This window comes from Anguilla anguilla, chromosome 2 (genome assembly GCF_013347855.1).
Source record: "Anguilla anguilla isolate fAngAng1 chromosome 2, fAngAng1.pri, whole genome shotgun sequence".
Classification (NCBI taxonomy): Eukaryota; Metazoa; Chordata; class Actinopteri; order Anguilliformes; family Anguillidae; genus Anguilla; species Anguilla anguilla.
The window spans coordinates 74,141,154-74,164,827 of NC_049202.1; the positions used below are offsets into that span (position 1 = coordinate 74,141,154).

The 23,674-nt window shown below is 42.7% G+C and overlaps 3 protein-coding genes across 5 annotated transcripts in view; 2 read left to right on the forward strand and 1 right to left on the reverse strand.

Moving 5' to 3' along the window:
• Nucleotides 1-15,705, forward strand: part of LOC118220424 (deleted in malignant brain tumors 1 protein-like) — a 145,567-nt gene extending 129,862 nt beyond the window's left edge. The window contains exons 26-43 of the mRNA XM_035404285.1: nucleotides 5,020-5,334; nucleotides 5,838-6,195; nucleotides 6,371-6,380; nucleotides 6,769-7,237; nucleotides 8,172-8,492; nucleotides 8,735-9,049; nucleotides 9,333-9,635; nucleotides 10,090-10,161; nucleotides 10,586-10,900; nucleotides 11,256-11,285; nucleotides 11,433-11,471; nucleotides 12,110-12,259; nucleotides 12,784-12,882; nucleotides 13,006-13,077; nucleotides 13,560-13,637; nucleotides 14,005-14,082; nucleotides 14,387-14,452; nucleotides 14,777-15,705. Coding sequence (XP_035260176.1) covers nucleotides 5,020-5,334; nucleotides 5,838-6,195; nucleotides 6,371-6,380; nucleotides 6,769-7,237; nucleotides 8,172-8,492; nucleotides 8,735-9,049; nucleotides 9,333-9,635; nucleotides 10,090-10,161; nucleotides 10,586-10,900; nucleotides 11,256-11,285; nucleotides 11,433-11,471; nucleotides 12,110-12,259; nucleotides 12,784-12,882; nucleotides 13,006-13,077; nucleotides 13,560-13,637; nucleotides 14,005-14,082; nucleotides 14,387-14,448 — 3,086 coding nt within the window. The 3' untranslated portion in view covers nucleotides 14,449-14,452; nucleotides 14,777-15,705. The remainder of the gene's footprint in view (nucleotides 1-5,019; nucleotides 5,335-5,837; nucleotides 6,196-6,370; nucleotides 6,381-6,768; nucleotides 7,238-8,171; nucleotides 8,493-8,734; nucleotides 9,050-9,332; nucleotides 9,636-10,089; nucleotides 10,162-10,585; nucleotides 10,901-11,255; nucleotides 11,286-11,432; nucleotides 11,472-12,109; nucleotides 12,260-12,783; nucleotides 12,883-13,005; nucleotides 13,078-13,559; nucleotides 13,638-14,004; nucleotides 14,083-14,386; nucleotides 14,453-14,776) is intronic.
• Nucleotides 15,706-16,657: 952 nt separating this feature from the next.
• LOC118220003 lies at nucleotides 16,658-20,845 on the reverse strand. Of its 3 annotated transcripts, none has more exons than XM_035403598.1 (4): nucleotides 20,480-20,845; nucleotides 19,707-19,817; nucleotides 19,485-19,563; nucleotides 16,658-18,598 (listed from the first exon to the last, which is right to left on the reverse strand). In XM_035403598.1, the coding sequence occupies exons 1-4, from the start codon at nucleotides 20,722-20,724 to the stop codon at nucleotides 18,527-18,529; spliced, it is 507 nt and encodes a 168-aa protein (XP_035259489.1). In that variant the 5' UTR covers nucleotides 20,725-20,845; the 3' UTR covers nucleotides 16,658-18,526. The 3 variants fall into 3 exon arrangements, with proteins under 3 accessions (XP_035259489.1, XP_035259487.1, XP_035259488.1); XM_035403596.1 differs by having other exon boundaries at nucleotides 19,498-19,563; nucleotides 20,480-20,820; XM_035403597.1 differs by lacking the exon at nucleotides 19,485-19,563 and having other exon boundaries at nucleotides 20,480-20,817.
• Nucleotides 20,846-21,956: 1,111 nt separating this feature from the next.
• On the forward strand, nucleotides 21,957-22,378 carry LOC118220025 (histone H2B-like). Its single transcript, XM_035403622.1, has one exon. It carries the CDS (start codon nucleotides 21,957-21,959, stop codon nucleotides 22,329-22,331), a length of 375 nt encoding a protein of 124 aa, XP_035259513.1. The 3' UTR covers nucleotides 22,332-22,378.
• The last annotated feature ends 1,296 nt before the right edge of the window (nucleotides 22,379-23,674 follow it).

Here is a 23,674-nt window from a genome sequence, read left to right on the forward strand (position 1 = left end):
CCTTTAATAAAAATGCATATTTTCACTAAAATTCAGTCTTTCGCTGTGTTATTACATCCTATTTTCATGTCTTTTATTTGCTTTATGCATTTGCATTTACACTGAAAATGTATCAGGAATATTATCATTTATTAAACAAAGTGCATCAGGGCTTTGCTGCATCGGGTTTCAGACTGCACTTTGTCTTTTATTGGTTTTTTAAAATTCTTACACATTGAAAGATCATCACCTGAACAGGCCTCATACAAAAACATTAAAATCCGAAAATAAGCCAACACAATAACAGTTATGATCAATTTACAAAAGTCCAAATGAAAATCAAAAACTTCGCTGTTTCAACTGTACATGGTGAATGTGTGATGGATGGGTGCCTCTCTGGGGGGTGGACTAAATGATCAGTTCTTTCCAATGGTCCACCCCCCATTTCTCTCTCGCCAGGTTTTTGTTTTTCCTAAAGGCCCAAGACTGCACTGGGTTTCAGACTGCACAGCCAAACACTGCACTGAAAACTCCATCCTTTTTAGAAACATGCCGCTTTCTTCTTCTGTGTCTGTCAGCGCAGTGTGTCACAGGGGCGGGGTCTTCTGGTGGGAGGAGTCCTGACAGCCTGCAGTGACGCAGAGTTGGAATATATGGAGAAAATGTAAATGGCGTGCGCTGATTTGTCACTGTGGCTGTTTGAAGTGTTCCTGCAGTGCTCTTATAAGGCAGCAGTGAGTGTGATTGGTGGGGGGGAAAGAGTGTGCTCTCTCAGAGGGGGGCTGGGTGTGTGCACAGGGCTCAGTCTCTCTGAGAGCTCGAAGGTGAAGGTGTGAGCATCCACTCTGCTCTGAGGAAGGTTTGGTTCGTTTGCGCTGAAGATGGAGAGATGTCTGTTCTTTCTCTCTCTCTCCTCCCTGCTCCTGCTCTCCACAGTCAGTGAGTACCAGCTTTATCCTCCTCTCCAGCTTCTCCACACCCAATCAAGGCTCAGAGACTGGGGGTCAGGGCCAAGGGGTCAGAGGGGCAGCTCACCAGCCAGGGCAGGGCTCCAGGCCATCTCTAAACACCAGAGTTTACTGTAGTAATGTTTCTCTGCATCATTCATGAAGCTTTCATGAAACTAATTTTATTATTAATTATCTAAGAAATGTTTCTGTATTTGATTCACTGGTATATAAAACATGATATTTGAATAATCCAGCCAAGATAAAGTTTTTTGTTTGATCATGTTTGTGTTTTAGTAAATATAAATATATGTGAATATAAAGATCTTTTTAAAATATTGTTTTAATCGTTTCCGTGTCTATGTAATTTGGCACCTGATAGTCATGAAACAGTCCAGGTATTAGTTGGCGTTCCCAGAAATACCTGATGTTTGCGTGAAATTTATATCATAAGTTGGCCTAATTAATATTTTCACTTTTTGTAGTTGCAAGTTGCTTTTTATTGGTGTATTTTTATAAGAACTCTTCCGTCTTTAGTGCGTTATAACGGAAGACACAAAGGAAATGTGACGTTCTCTCATCAGTGATACATTTGATGCCTTTATGGCAGCATATTAATAATATATTGCACTTATTAAAATGCTCTCATCTCATGAAACTTATTACAGCAACTTTAAAAAAGAAAAGAAAAAAAACTTGGCACATGTTAGCGCATCAGTGGTAACACCTGCTCAAACCTCAACTTCAAAAGCAGGACTGAAGCAACATTGATCCAGTCAGACTTCCTGTGTAATTCTTTTAAAATAACACACTCTGAACAGATAATATTCTCCACCACTGCTTACGGCTGCAAATGGAAAATATTATTTTATTTGAAACTCACATAAGTTTGAATATGTGGTCTTTTTCATGCAATATTTTACTATCAATTTAAAAACATGCAAATTTTTCAAATTAAATAATTATTGAAATTTCACGGGAAAAATTTAACGAGGACATACTCCATAGGATGAACGCTAAAGGTATAAAAGTGATTGTTAAACAGGAATTTTGTAGAGCTGAACTACTAACGTCAAATAAATATATATATAAGCTACCATTTCAAATTCATGTTTAATCCTCATTGTGGATACATACCATTTCACTGAAAACATATTATATGACATTTAATTGGAAGAGACTTTTATTCAAAGTAATGTACAATAAGTACATAACATCACCGTCACTAATGTTAAATATTAAAACAGTATAATGTACATCTACGTACGCCCAGGGCTGTACATAATATCATTAAATGGTTAAAATTCATTCCAGATGAATCTCCTTTTTCACTGATAAATGAGTTCTTATGAAGATGCACTGAGCTTGGTAGGAAGAGTGGTCTCCTGTTTCTCGTCTGTGTCTTTTGAGGAGCCGTACTCTGCACAGCCAGCGTTTTACGATGCACAGGAGTTTACTGAGGTTACATTACATTACATTACATTACATTCATTTAGCAGACGCTTTTATCCAAAGCGACGTACAAAAAGTGCATTTTCATGATCGTAGACAACTGCTGAACACGGGTTCAGTAAGGTACAATTACTTATTTTGTAAAGCTATTTCTAGCCGAGAACAAAGAACACTATCCTGGTCTGACATCTGCAGGTTCATGTCTGAGTGACCATTCAGCCAGGGAATGCAACAGAAGGTGAAAAGTCTTAGTACTGATCTGCAATAAACACGCTTGGTGTTCCAGTCTACTTCTAATGCTCTCAGTTTCTATAGAAAGTAGACCCTGGTAAGGCTGATTACATTTTGAATAGATCTGTGTCTGTACTCCGCTTGAGATGTCTGCAAATGTCAAATCTCAGGTTTTTAATACCATCTCATTTGCAGCATTCTCATTTCCTATTTTCAGTGCAGCAAAACAGTTCTTATGTCTGAGAAAGTGAAGGGGTTTTCTCCACCTTGTGGCCGACGTGTGCACCTGCTTATTCAGTCATGTGACCGGTCTCACTGGCAGAGCTTGTGTCACAGCGTACAAAGCCAGGGTAATAGAGCACAACCTAGTGGCGTGCCTGTGTTCCTGCAGACACTGCTGGGGGCTTATCCTTTTCAATTCTCAGCAAAAACTTGGGGTTTACACCCATGGTAAACCAGGCTTAACATTATTGAGAATCTATAAACAGTGGTCCTACATAAGAACCAGGTTTATCTATAAGATGTTTATGTACAGCACTGTGTGCCGTAGTTTTTTCCATGTTTGGTTTATTGACTGTTCATTTCCGTTTAGTTGCGTGCTGATGTGTTCCAGTCTTTTATTTTTAATTGTTTGTTCATATTGTTTGAGTGTTTCACAGTATCTTAGGCGTAAGTCTTGGTTTTTGGGATTTTTATGTTTTTGGTTCTCAGCTTTTTTTCTCATAGTTTTACATTCCTCATCAAACCATTTTTCATTACATTCTTATTATCATTTTTCATATTTGTGGTTATTAACTTGGATTTTTTAGCTACTTAAAAAAATTATTCAAGTAAATTATGGCCAGGTCTACACCTTATTTTGAGGGTTGATACTGTGTGTTTTGAAATATTTCTATTAGAATTTTTATTTAATCACTGCGAATTGCCTCTTTGTATAATTGTGTGCTGTTTGCCCATCTGTAGAAAGGATTGAGGTTATGTATGTGTGTTGGACTGCTGTGTTCTCTTTATGAGCTCAGTGATCTGACTGATCTGATAAGGGTGTTTGTGGTCTGACAGTAAATGCATTTATGGAGGAGGGGTTTAGGTCCGTGATGGCATAGTTTACTACACTGTTACCAAGAGCTGAACTGTATGTACAGTATATCTACCTAAAGAGTCCCCTCTGATCATGCCATTTATTATATAGAGACCAAGACTTTGACAGAGATTCAACCAGTGCCTTACCATTTTTATAAATTACTCTGTCATAATTATTTTGCAAGGATAAATTTATTGAGTGACATGGATTAGTTGCTCCAAATATGTGACAAATTCCCAATTTCCCAAGGACTAAAGTCAAGCTGTTTACTTTTCCTGGAGTTAAAATCTCCACATAGGAGTGTGGGGCCCTGGGCCTGGGAGTTGCAGATTTCCGTGTAGAGATTTAGGAACATGTCCTCTGAGTAATAAAGGGATTCAGAGGGTGTATATATGCTGTACATAGGAATAGGTGAGATTTGGAGGGATGTGACATTCCTTATTTTCAGCCAGATATGCAAGTCTGCTATTTTGATTATTTTCATTGAGCCTGCAAGCTCCTACTTGTACCATATTATAATGCCCCCAGAACCTCTGGCATGCTGGACATTGCTGTGCTTGAGGGATGGCAGTACTATTTCTCTGTAGCCTAAGAGACAATAAGTTTATACATCTCTATGCACCATGTCTCCTGGAGGATTAAAATATCAATATATTTTATGCTACTGATAAAATCTGGATTTGTGCTCTTCAGCCCATACACTGAAGAACAAAAGCCCTGATTGGCAGTAATAAGATCACTGCTAATTGCAAGTGATCTCATTACATAAACAATAAAATGCATAGAATGGGGCATAATGACAAACTATCAACTAATTTAATTATTGATTAAATTATATTTAATCAATAATTAAAATATAATAGTAGAATATTTATTATACATATACTTAGCCAATTATTCTGCTGATTATGTTGAGGATTTGCCGTATTTCTCCCATCTCAGAACTGGCCAGGGTCCTTGGTGTTGCAGCAATAGCTGCATAACTCTGCTGTAGTGGAGGTTGCCCTGTCTCTCATTTTGTGGATTGATAGGTGGTTCCAGTGCCTCCTTCAGATCAAGTTTCTATTGACTTTGAGTGCAATAGTAGGATACAGGACCTGGGGGTTTTTCAGGATAGGTGGTGCCATGGGGAGGCTGAGTGTAGTCTAGCGGGTGGAGATTTAATATTTACCAACATACTAAGATGAGGGTGTCACAAATGGTCATAGGTTTATTTTTGTAGAAGCTTGCGTTCCATTTCTTTGTTTGACTTCTATTTCTCTCAAACTCCCCCCCCCCCCCCCTCTCTCTCTCTCTCTCTCTCTCTCTCTCTCTCTCTCTCTCTCTCAGGCAGTGAGGATGTGAGGCTGGTGAATGGAGGCAGCCCCTGTGCTGGGAGAGTGGAGGTTTACCATCAGGGAGAGTGGGGGACAGTGTGTCATTTTGGCTGGGATATGACAGATAAAGGGGTGGTGTGTAGACAGCTGGGCTGTGGAGATGCTGTAGAAGCACCAGGATATGCTCGTTTTGGCCCAGGGTCTGGGAACATATGGATGGCTGATGTGTCCTGCGGGGGATCAGAATCCACACTGAAGGAGTGTCCCTCACTAGGGTGGGGTAAACATGACTGTTATCATGGACAAGATGCTGGAGTGATGTGCTCAGGTAGGACTCAGTGTTATTCAGCTCTTACCAATGTTCTTATACCAACACAGGATTTTGGATTTACATGAGGATATATTAGTTTCATAAATGCATATATTATTACATAACTAAAACATAGTATTACATTTTAAAATGTGGTGTTATGAAGTAAATTACTGTATTGCTCCTTTCACTGAACTAATTCAGCACTTACGCAGTCACAGCAGAATCTTTGTGTTTCTGATGTATTTCTCTTTTTCTGACGCTATCAGAACGTTTATTCTTTTAAAGTTTAAGTCTGTAGCAGAAGTTTACATGTGATTGGCTCATCACACGCTGCAGTTTATACGGGATTGGCTCATCTCACACTGCCGTAGACGTGAGATTGGCTCATATCACACTGCTGTATTCCATGTATAATAGCCGTGCAGTCCTGTATTCATGCAGCTGTGCTCACTGTTGTCTCTGGAATAAAGTACCAGTCATTGGAGATGATTCTCTCTTTATTCCCTGTTAACCTCTAGGCAACGTCAGGCTGGTGGGCGGGGCTGACCTGTGCTCTGGGAGAGTAGAGGTGCATCATGGGAGCTCCTGGGGCACGGTGTGTGATGCTGACTTTGACCAGCGGGACGCAGAGGTTGTGTGCAGGGAGCTGGGCTGTGGAGTTCCTAAAGAGCTGCGGGGGGCAGCTGCGTTTGGCCAGGGGGAGGGCCAGGTGTGGGCAGAGGAGATTCAGTGTTCAGGCAACGAATCTCGCATTTACTTCTGTCCTAAAGCACCCTCACAGAATCAATCCTGCTCCCATGGAAACAATGTGGGACTAGTGTGTTCTGGTAAGAGTCATTTGTATACTGTGTGTTTCAGTGACACTGGGTTAATATAGTCCTAAACAGATTGTATGCATTTATATTTAAGAAGATCAAGATATTCATTCATTATGCTGTGAAGTGTTACATGTCAGGGGCTGTAATGCTGGATATTGTGATGCAGATATAATCTGTGAAATGCAGTGAAAACTATAGAGGATGTCCAGCCCATAACCCTCTGATAGGGGAAGCACACCATATGTACCATAGACACACAGGAAGAGGTAGCACACAGAGCTATCACAGCCTTCCTGTGAGCTGCAGGAATTTACATACAGGCATTTCTGAGCAGCGGCATCTCCCAGTGTCTGTGAGTTTAATCTGTGTGCAGTTTGTATGATCTCCCAGTGTCTGTGTGAGTTTAATCTGTGTGGAGTTTGCATGATCTCCCAGTGTCTGTGTGAGTTTAATCTGTGTGGAGTTTGCCTGTGTATGTGGACCGGTGGATGTGTGTGTGATTGTACCTATGTATGTGTGTGTGTGTGTTTGTATGTGTATGTGTGTTTGTGTGTGCGTGTGTGAAAGCCTCTTTGTCTGCCTGTCTCTAGCTGCTTGCGTGCATGTGCATGTCTGTGTTATTGTACGTACATGCATGCATGCGTGTGTGTTTGTGTGTGTCTGTGTGCATTTGTGCATGTCTATGTATGTGTGTTTTGTACTTGTGTATTCTGTTAGCCTCTTCCCTAAGTCTCCTTCATTATCTCAGTGTTGGTCAGATGCTAACCCCACTGTGCTGTGTGTAGGGTACACTGAGTCCAGGCTGGCTGACGGCCCTGATAACTGCTCTGGTCGAGTGGAGCTGCAGTACCTGAGTAAATGGGGGACAGTGTGTGACGCATGCTGGGACAGGAGAGCCTCCAATGTCCTCTGTCAGCAGCTGAAGTGTGGGACTGCAGTGGCAGTGCCAGGACAGGCCTGGTTTGGAGAGGGGAGTGAGCCAATCAGAGCCGATGTGTTTGATTGCCATGGGAACGAGACACGCCTCTCACAGTGTGCTGTTTCCTCATGGAGCCGAGCTGTGCTCTCACATGGACAGGATGCTGGAGTCATCTGCTCTGGTGAGGAGTCCTGCTCTCTGTACTGTGTACATGGCACAATTTAGCACACATTTACTGCACTGAGAGAGAGAGAGAGAGAGAGAGAGAGAGAGAGAAAGACAGAGAGAGAGAGAACTGAACTGAAGGCAGTGAAGAGTAACCAGCTAAGAGTTACACAGACAGAGTTCCCCTGGGACAACTGGCCATCAAAGGACATTTTTACAAAATATCAACAACAAAAAATACCACACCCACTACAGAAATTTTGACAAAAATCAAAAACTATACATTGCCAGTTGGCATGATGAAATTAAACAATAAACTGGAAATTTATTGTACTCTAGGCCAAGATTGCTCCCTGTCAGAATATCTCACTAGAGTTAAAAACCAAAAGCACAGGCACACATTAACAATTTACAGACTCAGCGACCGACCACAGCCTTGCCATCGAAATTGGTTGCCACAAAAAGACCTGGCTGGCAAAAGAGAACAGGCTGTGTGCTCATTGCAATCTGGCAGGTGGAGACAGAGGCCCACTTCCTGCTTTCTTGCCCCAAGTACCTCTCAGTCAGAAACCAATATTTTCCCAGATTCACTGAACAGACTAATCAGTACCTATCGGAACCAAATAAATAAATAAAAATTCAGGGGAAGAGGAAATCGCAATAGAGGCGGCAGCCCAGCATGTCTCTGCCTGCCGTAAATTAAGAGGGTGTGGGGTTAACAGAGGAGTCTAACCCTAACCCTAATACACTTGGGTTTATCAGAGGAGTCTAACCCTAACCCTAATACACTTGGGTTTATCAGAGGAGTCTAACCCTAATACACTTGGATTTATCAGAGGAGTCTAACCCTAACCCTAATACACTTGGGTTTAACAGAGGAGTCTAACCCTAATACACTTGGATTTATCAGAGGAGTCTAACCCTAACCCTCATACATTTGGGATCCTCAGGCTCTGCCCTCTCAGCTCTGGACGGGATGGTGCGGCTGGCTGGAGAGGGTGCGTGTGAGGGCCAGGTGGAGGTGTACTACCAGCAGACCTGGAGCAGAGTGGGGGGGCCCTGGAGCTTCAGTGAGGCCTCAGTGGCCTGCAGGCAGCTGGGCTGTGGCTCTGCAGTGCAGGTCTACAGCTCCTCTCCGTCTGGGACGGGGGGCAGTGGGGAGTGTCTGATGGGGGTTCAGTGCTCCGGTAGAGAGGCTCACCTGGGGAACTGCAGCACTCCACACAAACTCACCTGCAGCTCCAGGGAACAGGTGTCCATCGTCTGTTCCAGTGAGTACAGGTTACTAATGAAGCTTCTCTGCAGTCTCTAGCTGCTTGTTTAACATGGGGAGATATTGTACACTCAACCTAAAGGATTTTTTAAAAGTATTAGGAATCAGGAGTATTTAAAACAGAGCTTGTGTAATAACTCAGATAACCTCTCTCTATTTCTCTCTTTCTCTCTCCCTTTTTCTCTCTCTCTCTCTCTGTTTCTCTCTCTCCCCCTCTCTCTCCCTCTCTCTCTCTCTCAGATCACAGGTCTCTCAGGCTGGTGGGGGGAGGGGGGGACTGTGCGGGACGGTTGGAGGTGTTCCACAGGGGCTTCTGGGGGACAGTTTGTGATGACTCCTGGGACCTGGAGGATGCTCAGGTGGTGTGCAGGCAGCTCCAGTGTGGGATGGCCCTCAGTGCCCCGTTACCCTCCTTCTTTGGGCCAGGAAATGGACCTGTCTGGCTGGATGAGGTGGGCTGTGTGGGGAACGAGACGTCCCTGTGGGACTGTCCCACAGCCGGATGGGGACAATCTGACTGTGGACACAAGGAGGACGTGGGGGTTGTGTGTTCAGGTTTGGAACTCATTGGAGCATCTAAAGTTTCTGCTTATACTCTGACACTAATTTGGTGTGAATACATGATACCTGATTGGTCAGTAAATTCAGGTGTTCAAAGTGATGAGATTTATCTCAGGAGAGCAGTGGCTAACAGAACACACAGCTTTTCATCCTGACTTATACCTGCATCCGATACATTTACCTTTCTATCCTCTGTAATTTCTGGCACAAGATTTTAAGGTTATGTTTATTTTTAAACCATTTTGTCCCTAAGAGATTTCTAACATTGTTGTTGTAGAATTCAAGGAGATGAGACTGACCGAGGGCTGTTCTGGGAATTTGGAAGTTTTCTACAATGGTACCTGGGGCAACATGTGCTTCAGTAAAATGACTACAGATACGGCTACTCTCATATGTCAGGAGCTGAACTGTGGGAAGAGCGGATTTGTGTCTAAAACACAGTCAAGACTGGAATCAGCTCCAAACTGGCTGGATCATTTCAGATGTCGCCCACATGACTCCACTCTGTGGCAGTGCCCATCAAAGCCTTGGGGTGAGAATACCTGCGGGAAAACCAGCGTGGCTTCGCTTACCTGCACAGGTAAACCTCACTCTACTGCAGACTTTATACTCCTGTTAGGACCAGTATAACAAACCTCATTATTACAAACACAGTATCACTCCTATTGGGAACAGTAGCATAAAACTCTCTCTACTGCAGATTTCAGTACTCAGTAGAATTAAACCTTCAAGTAGAACTGACTCATTTACGTAGATGGGGAAGAAGACATGATTTCATTAATGAAGCTAATTTACCCTAAACTGGTGAATATGTAAATTTGACTTATTCGTTTTTGTAACATTAAATTGGTAAAAAAAATGGACTATCATTAATTTTTTAAAAGTTTTTGTGTAACCCCGTGAATTAGATGTTTTTGAACCTCTAAGTATTGCACTTTGTTTGTGATATGGAATGAACCTGTCTCTGTCTTTGTGTTTTTAAAAAAATTTTAATTTGTAGTTCATTTATTTATTCATTTCTCTTCACATCAAAGGGGAAGAGGATGACCAAATTCCACGAACCAAACTGTCATGTTCCTCAGCAGCAAATCAGAGAGCTTGCACAAGTACGTTTTTTTGGTTTAATCTTATGGTAAGCCACTCTGGATAAGAGCATCGACTGAATGTAATGTAAATGATGAGCTGGCTGTATCCACAGCCACAAATCCACTGTGCTTTGGCAAAGCAGAAAGCATTACGCGAGGTCAGTCATAGTGTTAATGGAGATGTGTCTGTAGATGCTAAACAAAATGAGGTCAGTCATAGTGTTAGTGGAGATGTGTCTGTAGATGCTAAACATAATGAGGTCAGTCATAGTGTTAGTGGAGATGTGTCTGTAGGAGATGCTAAACGTAATGAGGTCAGTCGTAGCGTTAGTGGAGATGTGTCTGTAGGAGATGCTAAATGTAATGAGGTCAGTCATAGTGTTAGTGGAGATGTGTCTGTAGGAGATGCTAAACGTAATGAGGTCATCTGTGTCTCCTGCTCTAGGTCACTGGCCCCTCCGGCTGGTGGGGGGTGAAGGCGGGTGCTCTGGGAGGCTGGAGGTGTTCCACGGGGGCTCCTGGCGGACGGTGTGTGGAGACTCCTGGGACACGATGGACGTCCAGGTGGTGTGCAGACAGCTGGGCTGTGGGTCAGCAGCAAAGGCTCATGGTAATGCTACTTTTGGGACGGGGAACAGCACCCTCTGGCTGACTGAGGTGAACTGCAGGGGCACTGAGATGCACCTGTGGGACTGCCCACACTCTGTGCACCAGCACAGCCGCTGCCCACACCAGAACCAGGCTGGGGTCACCTGCACAGGTGAGCCTGCGACTCCAGATCGCCTCTGGCTGACTGCCTGCTTCTGAGAAGATTAATCACTGGAGCCCTGACAGAAACACACACCCTAAACCCCAGGAGCAGCTTAAAGATCCACCCTGCATTACAGCTCAATGATTACTTTATTCATGCGCTCACTAATAATGCAAGTAGAAAACATGATGCTTTGGAACTACATTTACATTTATCAGAAGCTTGTATCCAGCGCAGCTTACAGAAGTGGAACAAGCTTAGAGGATGTGACATCATCAGGGTCACAGCCAATAACAGTGGGCAGGAACAGGAAGTGGAACAACTGAATGAATAAATAACAAATCTCTTCATTTTTATTTTACAGGCCCTTTATCTGAGTCCAGCTCCGCTGCAGGTACGGACTCCTCTGGATGGTGTAGGAGAGAGTTTGGGAGATAAAACCTGAGGCTGAGCTCAGAGCCCTGTCAATCACACAAACACTTTCTCATGCCCAATAAAGAAAACAATGCATTTTAATTAATTCATTATTTTATTGTTTTAGGTACTCCTGCAATGACTACAAAACCAAAATCACAGCCAGGTAAAACTGCCCCAGGAGTCATTTATACAGTGAAAAGAAGACCTCACATCTAATTTCAGCTGTTGGGACTAGCTTTTCCATTAATGCTCTGTATTGCATTTCCACCATATAAATGGTGGTGGCTGTTTGCCTGGGTAGGTTGCTAAGTAACACTCAGTATATGAGTGTTAACACACAACTGCTTCTTGCAGTTTTTTGCCTGTTGGCAACAGTACCTCTGCATTAATGCATTAAGACTGAATGTAATCCTCTAGGTTTCTATCTAACATTAAACATGGTGTGGCTCTCTAAGCTTGCTGAATGCTGGTACCAAGCTAGCAGTTTAATTTAAACAGCCAATAGTCTTGAACACCCACGTTCTAGTACAGATAGCACACACTTAACTGAAGTTTACTCGCTGGAAAGTTAACCATGCACTTGCTCTCAGGCACCTTTTTATGTTGTAGTGGGTATCTTGTGGAATGACTCAGTTTGCTTCATGCAGACAGTTGCTCTGCTTTAATAGGTCGCTGGATGGCTGGCTGTATAAGTACAGTACTGTAGGTGGAAACACAGCTCAGTGGTTAGTGTAAGTAGGGTAGTGGCAGTGTGCCATGTTCTCTGCTGATGCCCAACCCCTTGCCTTCCCCGTTTTGCAGTTGTGTCCACACAGCCAGTGCCCCGATTAAAGGAGGCTCCGCCCACCCCGTCTATCCCAGCAGTGGCCTTCCTGGTGATGGGGGCGCTGTTGTTCCTGCTGCTGGCAGTGCTGGGTGTTCTGCTGTTCCAGAACAGAGCGCTGAAGAGAGGTAGGGGGCGGAGGGGCGCTGGATGAACCGCCATCACACGCCGAGTGTGACTGAAGAAGCCTCTCCAGTGATCAGCTCAGTGGGTTAACCACGCAGCTCTGAATGGGGGCTGATGGGAGGCTCGCCCAGTTAAGACCCTGCACCAGTGCGTGTGGGTGGGCCCCGCAGTGTGGGGCCGAGTCCTCCATCACCAGCTGCCCTGAAAGCAAGGAGACTGCCGGGTGACGGGTGATTGGCTGCAGTGTTCCTGAGGGAGGGATTTGGTTGGCATGCTGATTGTGTCTTTTTGTGCACCAGCGCCCCCAAGTGGTCGATAACATTTCTGCAGTCTGCATGGATAAGTTATCGGTTATCTGATAAAAGGTTGGACTGATCTCAGATCAGCAGTTGTACAGGGGCCTGGTCTCTGGCAGGTGGCTGGTGTATGACAGTAGCTGTGTGCTGTACCTCTGCTGCTCATAAAGAGAGAGATGTGCTCTCTGAGAGGAGACTGATTCTGTGATTCTCTGTCTCTGCTCACACAGCCCTGTCTGAATGGGACAACGCCCCTCTGCACGAAGCCGTCTACGAGGAGATCGAGTACAAACTGGCTGGAGGGGGAACCTACAGCGCCCCTCGGCGGGGTGAGTGAATCTGATCCGTCCTCCTTGTGCTGCACAGTAAAGTCTTAAACACACTGTGGAAGACCTCCTCAGAGCATGTGTGGTGTGGGCGGGGTCGGGACACACCCTCTCTCCTGTTCACAGGGAGTGGCCTATCAGAGGATCCGCCCTCTGGGTATGAAGACGTGGAGGAAGGCGAGGGACACTCCCTCTCAGGTAAGGGGGCGGAGCTTTGTGGAGCTCTCAGTGGGTGTAGGTGGTGGTGCTCTGGCTCCAGGGTGATTTTGGGAGGGGTGGAACTCCTGAGTGCTCCTCAGAGTTTCGGTGGAGTATGTAACAGGATCATTGGGTGTGATCAGGACAGCTGTGTAGTATAATGGTGAGGGAACTGGGCTCAAGGTTGCAGGCGGATTACCCTGAAAGGACACTGCAAGGTACTTAATCTGAATTGCTTCACAATACATCCAGCTGTATAAATGGATACTATGTAATGAAAAAGCTGTTTAAGTTACTCGGATCTGCTAAATGTCTCATGGGGTCAGTTAGACAGTCCCCACACTGTCAGGCAGCCGTGACTGCAGTGTGCAAACACAGCTAGCTGAAGTGTTATTCAGTGCTGCTCTGAAGGGCCCCACTGTCCTGCTGTGTGGCAGTCCTGAGATTCAGCCACAAGTCCCCAGAAGTCTCCTTGCTTTCAGGGGACCTGGTGATGGAGGTCACGCCGGAGAACTATGATGATGTCAGCACAGCAGATAAGCATCCAGACAGTGTGGCAGGTGAGTGTTTTGATTGGTTGGTGGGATGACTCCATATTTTCTCCGCATGAATACATTTATTTGCACTCATTATTATATGTTGTACTTGGTTGTTTGTGTTAAAGAGCTTGTAGAGATTTGGAGTAGAAATCTCCCTTGTCCTTTTTAGAAGAATAAAACGTGCGCATTACTGGAATTATTTCATTACATAGAACAGTTCTTGCAGTTGACTTGTTTTGTTGTCCAGACTTACACATGGAAATTACCTTTAAAGTTGTTGCCCCAATAATTACTGTAACCAATATAACCACCAAAACCAATGTAGCCATTATGAGCACTATAACCAGTGTGCCCAGTTTAACCAGCACTGCTGCTCTGTCTGTTTAAGGGGAGCTGGTGGAGGGAGATGCACCAGAGCACTATGATGATGTCATCACTATGCAGCCGGGCCCAGATGCTTTTCCAGGTTGAGTTTCTCTTTACAGACAGAATGTTGGAGTGAAACACAATGTCTGTCACTGAATTCACTGTGTTCTGCTCAGGTGCTTTTCTGTGTCTCTGGCTGCAATCATGTGATGTATTCATTATTAGTGTAATATTTATATTTTAGATTGTGATGTTTATTAGTCTATGTATAACATTTTATAGATTAATACACTACCCTGTGTTGAAAATCTTTACTTCCTGTCTATGCCATTTGTACTTCCTGTCTGTATAATTTGTGAAAATTACTGCCATGGGCTACTTCCTGTCTGTGTGGTTGGTTACAGGGGATCATGTGACAGACACAGAGGAGAATTATGATGATGCCGTGACTGTGGACTGGATTTAAGTGGGTGAGTCTGTACTAAGTGAATCACTTTTATGCAGTTTTTATGGTTTAATACAAATTCATCAATCCATCCCATTATACTTCATATACCGGTTCTTGGAAGACATTTTCCCAGATTGCTTCATAGGCAATTATGAGAATATGCACATTCCATTCCACCTGCAAACTGGTTTCTGAGAGTAGACATTTTAGTGTAGACATGAGCCTATGAAAATTTTTTGAATGAGACTTTTTCTTTCAGTATAGAATTACAAGATCACAGCAGGTATTTTCTGAAAATGAGCCTTTCCCTGGCTGCGTCTGTCTGTCTCCTGATCCGTCCCTATAGGGGAGAGCGTTCTGGCTGAAACCCCTCCAGCTCCCAGTGGGATGGACTATGATGATGTGGGGGAGGAGCCTCCTGAAAGAGGAGGAGCACTGTGAGATTGACAGTTCTAACTTTGGAAGTGTCCACCCACAAGTTTGGATAGAAGAACTTACATGGATGCCTTTATCCTACACATCTCAAGCAAAATGTTTCAATGTGATAAAACCATATCGCACTAGATCAGCTATTCATGAATTAATAATTTACCTGAAATTATTTACTGTAGACTCCTTAGCTCATTGGAAATGCTGGTATACACTACGCTTGTATACACTGGGTATAATAGCTTGCATTAATTGACACAGTGAGTAAATTACTTCTGCTGACCAAAATGATAATGTGATTGCAGCTCAAACTACATCAAGTCAGTACAAGCCCCTTAAATATGAAATTAATGGATCAAAATTTTTGGAATGTAAAAATGGAAACTGTGCTTTTAGCCTGTGTAAGCTTTTGCTTTAGATTTGTTTGTATTTACATCAAACCCTTTCAGTTTTGGCTGCTGTGTTTATCATGTGCAGGTCAGAGCTGTCCATGTCGGCTCTCTGTGATTGACGCATGGAAGGGTTATCAGCCAGACGGAAACTATTCAAAACTATTTCAGTATTACTCATTTCATACTGCTTTCATTACTACTCTGTTTAAATAGAACATAACATTTTTCTGTGCACATTTAAAAATCTGTAGCCAATGGTAAAAAAATTTTTACTAAATTTTGATATATAGTTTTTGATATTTGGATGCTATATCTTGGAGAATTACACTTCTTTTGATAGAAAAGATTTTATAAAAATGAAATATTACATTTTGCTAAAATGCTCACAACATATTTCCTAGCCTTCTTAAGCAATACCAGTAGTTTTAACAGCTGCGTGTCAATAAGATATTTTTAAATAAAGCTTAAAGACTGATTAAAATCTGTTCTCTCATTTCCTTTTATCCTTATTTTTTGTTCTTGTATTTATTCATTTGTCTGAAAATGTGCAGGCATAGCTAGAGCAAACAGTTCAGCTTGTTTATGACACTGAAATAGGGGAAGAGTCCACGTTTATATAGCCTGCATGAAACAACACGTTAAGAATGCATGGGGCGAAGTATCTAAGATGTGCTTTTAGTAGTCCATCTTCGGAACGTTGTAGTTTCACCAGTGCAGACCCACGTCAATAACATCCGCCGTCGCATAATTACGTAGCCTAGTGTAAGTGCAGTCGGATTCTCTTAGCACCGCGGTTGTCTTTTCCTAAATCCTTTTGAATTCTCCTTGACCTCATGACGTTTTCCATCGAGGTCAAGGAAAAGTGGTTAGGAAAAGACAGTGGACATAATTTTTTGACTATTCGACCGCAGCCCTGGTCTTGTTACTCCTTAGCTATCATGGGCCTAAAATCAGATGCAAACGAACCAATACACAGGTGTGGTGTGGGCCTGTAATGAGAGATTCCATTTTGTCAGAATTGGAGCCAAAACCTTGTGATATCCAGTCCTGAAAGGGACGTTAATAAACCAAGTCAAATCATTTGGCGTAAAATACAGACAGAGGGTTCCGTTTGCATAGCAATGACAGGAAATGTGTATAGTGGGAACAAAACTGGACCAAGAATTGATCACTGGGGCACACTGCACTTCAGCAAGCTGATGATGAAACAAACTCCCCAACAGTGATGCAGATTTCCTGTTGGACGGGTAAGAGGAAACCCAGTCCTGGGCAGTTCCGGATATACCCACCCACTGCCTGAGCCAATCTAGAAGGGCACAATTAACAAGCATATCTATTATAACGTAGATACAGGTGCTGGGCAGAAACCAAACCTATAGAAAAAAGCACGCTCACTGTAGCTAATGAAAAATTCTCCCATTTAATCATCAAAACAGATGTTTCAACCAAACTGGGTCTTCCCCTGGTCCATCATAAACAGGGAATTTAACACTGACCTGCTTTTAAGTTTTTTCAATTATAGTCTTTTTAGACAGAGAACATACCTTCATCAGAGCCATCTTGAACAGGGAATGTACAAGGTCTTTTGCAGAGGAAAAGTGCAATGTTGAAAAACAAAGATGCTCAACTGATATTTCTACAGTGTGAGGTCTAATAATCAGCTTTAATTGACAGGCACATTACAGCTTCTACAATGGCAGTAAAAGAATTGGAAACGCCAGCAAGTTTATTTTCAGAAAACAAGTTTGCAATACACAAAACCATGCTTCTTTTGACAGTATATCCAAACAGATTTCACATTGGTTCTTTCAAACAAATTACGTTGCAGTCAATTTCATAATCGCAAAATACCACCCTTCAATCTACAAGGAATTACATTTTACATACACAAAATGCACAACAACAAACACTCCAGAATGGTTGTGGTACCAACTTTTTCCTCACTACTTGAATTCAAATTAAATACCCACAAAAAATGTTTGGTAATTACAACAGGATGGTTAATCTAAAAATAGTGAAGGGATGTTTGTAAAAGAGTTCTCAGGTTATTCTTAAAAATTTGAAAAATCTGGAATGCTTCCTGCACAAACTACACCATGTAAGGGATGCTTTCACGAAACACTTCCCACAATGAGTACATTTGTCAGTCTCTTCACTTGTAGGAGTTGTCATCAGGCCTAGAAAATGAAATTTAACCACCGAGTACATTTGAAAGAATTCCCACACTGAGTACTTGTATTACTTGCACTGAGGCAATTAAACAGAGTTCATTCGGAAAAACAGGTCCCATACTGAAAACACTTGTAGGGCTATTCGGCTGTATGGTGGCAAGTTAAATTAAAAGCATCCCACACTGCAGGTGTATGTTTTTTCCATTGGTGCAAAGCATCTTTAGAAAACTTAATGCATCTTTTTGGGAAAAGCACTTGCCTCACGGAGAACATGTATAGGGCTTTTCTTCTGAATTAATTCTCAAACGGCTACTTAAATATTTGGGAAAAGCATGTTGCACAATGAATACATTTGTAAGGCATTTCACCTGTATGAATTCTCAGATGGCGATTCAAATTAGATTTGGTAGTTTTTCATTTGTATGAAAGATTTTCAAATGGCTTGGTTTTTTTATTTGATTGAATTACCATGGGTTCAATTGTCACATTTATTCTCTGACAGTTCATATGTTTGTTGCTATTGTTTGCACTTTTCTGGACAATTCTGGTCAGATTATTTTCACTGTTCATGTCACAGTAGGTCATAAGGTTCCTCTTTTTTACAGTTTGGGCTTGGCCGTCCTGCACATTGCCCTGATTCAGTCTTTGTGCCCTACTCCATTCATCACAGTATTCACTCACAGATCACTCACTAAAATTTCACTGGATTCAATCTTTTCAAATTTAATATGAACACATTTAAAATCCTTCAAGTCGCTGATATGTTCTGCCTTCAGGTAACCTCCATCATTAGTCTCCGTTTTGATTCGGTCAGGATGCAGATGGGTTACAGATCCCAGCTCTGTATTTTCAAGGATCTCAGTCTTAATAAAATTCCCAGTGTGGGTGGAGCCCAGATCAGTTTCTGTTTTAATCAGTGGTGTGTGTGTGTGGTGTACATCACTGACCCCACAGTGTGCTGTAACACATTCTGGCTCCGGTGTGTTGAGTCCTGGTGCAGCACACTCTGTCTCTGACTCTGCCATGTGGACAGACTCCAGTCCACTGAGTTCCTCTTCTTCCTGTCTGATCCTGTGCTGCTCAGTGAGCTCTGGTAGTGTTGTCTCAGTGTCCTGTCTCAGACAGACTTCTTCCTGCATCATACTGCATCTCAAAAGTACAGGAGACGTGCAGCTCCTGGAGGGACACAGGGGAAGGGATTTAGCCATCAAGCAGGTCCTACTGCAGCAGCTGACACATTCTTTACAGTCTGCAGTCCTGCAGATATCCGACAAACCACATGGGGGCGCTGTAGCATTATGAGGTGGGCTGAACCCATCCTTTTCCCCTGGGTGATACCTGGGGCTCATTCCAATCGCTTATCTTATGTGTCCTTGTCTCCTCAGTCCTCGTCTGACACTGAAATCAATCGAGGTCCACCATCTTTAAGAACATTTGAACCTGTTAAATGCTCCTTGAAGGAGTAAGGAGGCAGGAGGCACCTGGAGGATGCTTGAGGTAGGAAACATGAGTATACGGTTTTTGGAATGCGTGCTGTATAAAGGATCGACCTGTGGCTCCACCTCTCCCCGTCTGCAATGCCTGTGATTCACGTTGCTTCAAACTGACGCTTGGTGTCCTTTCCATGTCTCCTTCCTCTGCGTCCTCCGTTAGGTGAAGGAAATGAGCAAGGAAAGGATGTGAGCAAAGGATGCTGGGATGTAAATTATGCAATAGGAATGAGCCCAAAGGTAGGTCGTCTGTCTGTTTGGATCGGCCAAATATGACCTGCAGGGATCGCTGATTGCATCTCCACGGGAGAGTGGGGAGGGCTGCACGTTGGGTTTCTCTTGAACAGGTTAGTTGTGCCGTTTGTAGCTTTGACTGACTAGCTAGATTGTTCAGTCAAATTAGTTGTTTTTATTATATCTATGGAGCCAGGGGACTGGGATGGGGTAGGGGAGGTTCAAGTAGAAGTAGAGGCAGGGGTAGAGGTAGTAGTAGTACTAAACCTTACATAATGTACTACTCAATGAAGAACTGTTGAGTGCATTGTGAAATAAACTGTGCGAAAGCAGCATACATCTTTTGTGTACCTTTCTTGCAAGACATCCACCTCTTCGCTAGCCTCAACACAACTAATGTCTGACAAGGCATCATCCCTGAGAACGAAGGAGATAGGTTGCCATATTACTTTTGGAGACGAGAGTCTCACAAAGTAACAGTGCGTGTATTTTACAGGGAGACTCTGGAGTTCAATAGTGTAAAGATTTACTAACAACAGTTATACAACATGGAGGCTTACCTCTCATATTCAGCTCCAGTGCTGGACATTGATGGGGCAGGGGCAGGGGCACGCTGATCACCACGCTTGCCTGGGGTCGACACAGATGGACCCCGAGCATAACGTTCATAACTGAAACAAAAGGATCCGAAAGTTGTGATTGCTTATCCATCAATAAACAAACTACTTGTCACAGTTAGTGTGCCTTGAGGCCTAACTCTATAGCCTACATTAAACTGATTGTAAATCACGGCTACATGCAAAGGCTAAATAATGTGAACGCAGCCCTAGAACTTTTGTTCTATGGTGAAAGCTCAAATCTGTCTGACACAAACAAAGCATTTCTGATTTCTACCTCGTCACACCCAGTCACAGCAAATTGTATTTACCAGCAACCTTACTGTATGGCTTTACTCAAGAACCTTGCATAATGTAACGTTAGTGTTAGCTAGCTAACTGTTACCTCAAAGCTACGCCACACAAAATGCAGGCTGCTTGAGTCAAGTTCAGGATCTCTGCTTGAGTCATGTTCGTCCGTGGTAAATTAGACAACGACATAGCAAACTAGTCTGATAGAAAATATAGAAGCTAAAGTTAGACCCTGAGGTAATTTGATCATAGCTAGCTCGCTAACAGAGAAAATAAATTAGCCCAGAAACGGTCCCGTTCGTTGTTTTCAAACCTAATGACGAACAAACAGGCAATCTGCAATTCCACCTGGAGACTACCCCAAAACAATGGTACACAATTTAGGTAGAGTAGATTTCATATGTATAAGCGTTAGCGGTAACTACCAGTCCAAGAGTAAGAGAGCCATATCTGTATCTCCCCTCAGTCCCTTTTCTTCTTTCAATGCCCTCCACCTTGGCAAGGCAACGCCGATGGTAACTCTGGTTTTTCCTCGCTGACGGTCGCTTAGCTTTTTTGACCGTTTGCCTTCATCTGAACGTCGAATTTGTTTCTTTTTCTTTGGATTTGCACTTGTTTTTGAAGTTTCATCGTCTGTAGTCATCGATCTTTTCTTTGTTTGTTCGGTCATAGTAACCGTTTACTCGCAGTCACAACGCTAGCAGAGACCGGAAATAAACAGTATTCCGATCACACACAAGTTAGTTGAAGAGGGAGCCTGTTGCGATATCTCCGCCTACCCTCTCTGGCGGACCAACCACTGCTGGGTGATGGAAAACGCGTCACTAACTGTGCGCTGCTTGTGATTTTTCACGGGAATGTCGCCACAAACACCCAGTTCATAATACTTGGTAATACTGCAAATGCAAGGGCTTTCATCAGTGGGCCATAGGCTCAATCACCATTGTGTTACCTCATTCAGCGATAGATAGTGACTTAACAGACATTTATTTAAATGAAAATATTCGACATTATTACTTTAAGTTTGTTGTAGATAAACCAAACAACCTTTATTAAGGGGAACCAGCGCTGCAATGTTTTATATATATTTTCACCACTGGAGGCAAGCGAGAAAGTGTACAGAATGAGCAAGAAGTGCTGCTGTTTATGTCCAATACCAAATCTGACACATCTTAGGGAATTTTCATTCACATCGTCGAAATATCATAATTAAATATGCCAAATATAGGCTAAAAGCTAAAATCAATAAAGTTATTTAAACAACCCCAAAAGCTAACAGGACCTGATGCGAAAAGACAAGACATTTAATGGCTCTGCACAACATTACAGAAACAAAAATCTATTTACAATGAAATAAAAAGACTATATATATATAACACACTCACACATATAATTACCAGCGTGTTTTCACCGACGCCAAGAATTTGGCTTAAAGCTGTATTCTACAAGGTATCTTCAACGTTTAGGCAATGCCTCAATTTATGTATAGGCATATGGGTATTGTTTCGGCGGGACGAATGCCAGATTGCAAACGTGTTAACCCTTTTATTTCTTCAGACAACGTTAAGAGCAAGTGATGTGTGTTAAAATTGAGATAAAATGGACTTGTTTTAGAATGTAACCGATTTGCTCAATGATTTTTTGCTCTCTGTGCGATTACTAGAAAAATGCGGGAGAATGAAAAAAAAATCCTTTGTGTAGAACTTGATCAATGGTTTTAAAGCCCGCGAATTTCAGCCAATAGAATTTGAATAATCAGCCAACAAAAATTGCTGTACTAGCGGCCTCCAATGAGAACTGGTCTGACGTCATCTTAAATCGGGTCTGAATATTTGCATACGGACCGGTTATATGGAAGGAGACTGGATTAGTCAGGAGCACTTGGTTTCTGAGTTTGCAAGAATGCCTGAGCCAGCGAAATCCGCGCCCAAGAAGGGCTCTAAGAAAGCCGTCACCAAGACCGCTGGGAAAGGAGGAAAGAAGCGCAGAAAGTCTAGGAAGGAGAGCTACGCCATCTATGTGTACAAGGTTTTGAAGCAAGTGCATCCTGATACTGGCATTTCATCAAAGGCCATGGGCATCATGAACTCCTTTGTTAATGATATTTTTGAGCGTATTGCTGGTGAGTCTTCCCGTTTGGCTCACTATAACAAGCGTTCTACCATCACTTCAAGGGAGATTCAGACCGCTGTGCGCCTTCTGTTGCCAGGAGAGCTGGCTAAACATGCAGTGTCTGAGGGCACCAAGGCTGTCACAAAGTATACCAGCTCAAAGTAAACCGAAGTGTGACAAATTAACCCAAAGGCTCTTTTAAGAGCCACCCACACTCTCACGGGAGGCAAAAATACTTTCACTGAAGTTCAGTGTGGAGCTGAGCTTATTTTATAACTCAGCCGGCGGAGTTGCATACGTATGCCGTGAAGTCTGTTCTCTTAATCCTTTGATGTGGACGTGCGCGCATGCTTGCGTCCGAAATTCTATATTAAAGTCTGGCTTTAGTTAACAGGACAGTCGACCTATTTTAGGGAGATTTAACAATGTAGCAGAACCTCAAGTGCATCCAACGGAGCTTTGAGAATCCGTGCTATAGCATGTTGTGTAACCTTAGCGGATCCGCGACTATCTCGATAAAGCGATACAAGTGAATTTATGCCATCTTAGAATATGAAACCATAAAGTAAACCGCTCCAATCCTAAAATGCGTAAGGACACCGTGCTATGGGGTGGGTCTGCGGTTTCTGATAAAAATAATTTTTAAAAATGACCAAAGATTGTGCTGTGCTGATATCTGCGGGGGCTGGGCGGGGGCCTCCAGTGTAACGTTTTCACTTAAATATTCATCGCAATGTGCCATTTGACAAGGGGCGCCTGAACCTTTGTATATTATTGTACTTATTAAATGCATAGTTTTAGCTAAGAACCAGTTTAAATATATTGCATCTCAAAATGGAAGCAACTGGTATTTTCCAGTGATTGTTGACTTTGACAAATCGTTTATCATAATCATTTACCCTCCTAATGTCACACATCAAACCTTTATAATCAAAAGTATGAATATTCTATATTCTTGTAAGGAATTTCACTGAAAACTTCCAAGTGACAAAATCTGTTTTTGGTAATGTGCTGTGGAAAACTGGTTATTTAGCATTTGTAAACTGAGACCTACAGCTGGCACTGTTTTGTTAAAACCACTGACTGTCTGAGTGCACTGCGCAAGAAACAAATCACATATTACTGGATTGCAAAATTGTTTTTTTAAATATGGGAGGAAAAAAGACAATTGGTTTCAGTATTAATATTAATCTTAATGTTATCAAATATGGATGCATTATGGGGAACATTATAGATACATTCAAACACCATCAACCATTTCCCTTTTGAGCGAAAGGAATATCTATAGGCTAGTTATTTTAGTAACCGACTACAACATTCTTGTAATAATTAAACATTTCTCACTTACACGCAGTCTGGTATTTTTGTGGCCCGCCACAATCGCGTGTAAGTCAGTAAGAATATTCTGCATTTCGGTATTTTGAAGTGATAGTAACCTAAATAATAATTGACTTAAGGTTGACGAACTTTTGCAGTCAGTGTTGCTTGTAACATGTTATGCACGTTAA

Excerpts from the sequence above, each read along its gene's own strand:
- LOC118220003 (XM_035403596.1), bottom strand. The coding sequence starts at position 20,724 with ATGACCGAACAAACAAAGAAAAGATCGATGACTACAGACGATGAAACT. Across the intron at positions 19,818-20,479 it reads GCTCTCTTACTCTTGGACTG|TTATGAACGTTATGCTCGGG; the intron begins GTAGTTACCGCT and ends CTTTTGTTTCAG. Across the intron at positions 19,564-19,706 it reads ACTGGAGCTGAATATGAGAG|GGATGATGCCTTGTCAGACA; the intron begins GTAAGCCTCCAT and ends CTTCGTTCTCAG.
- LOC118220025 (XM_035403622.1), top strand. The coding sequence starts at position 21,957 with ATGCCTGAGCCAGCGAAATCCGCGCCCAAGAAGGGCTCTAAGAAAGCC.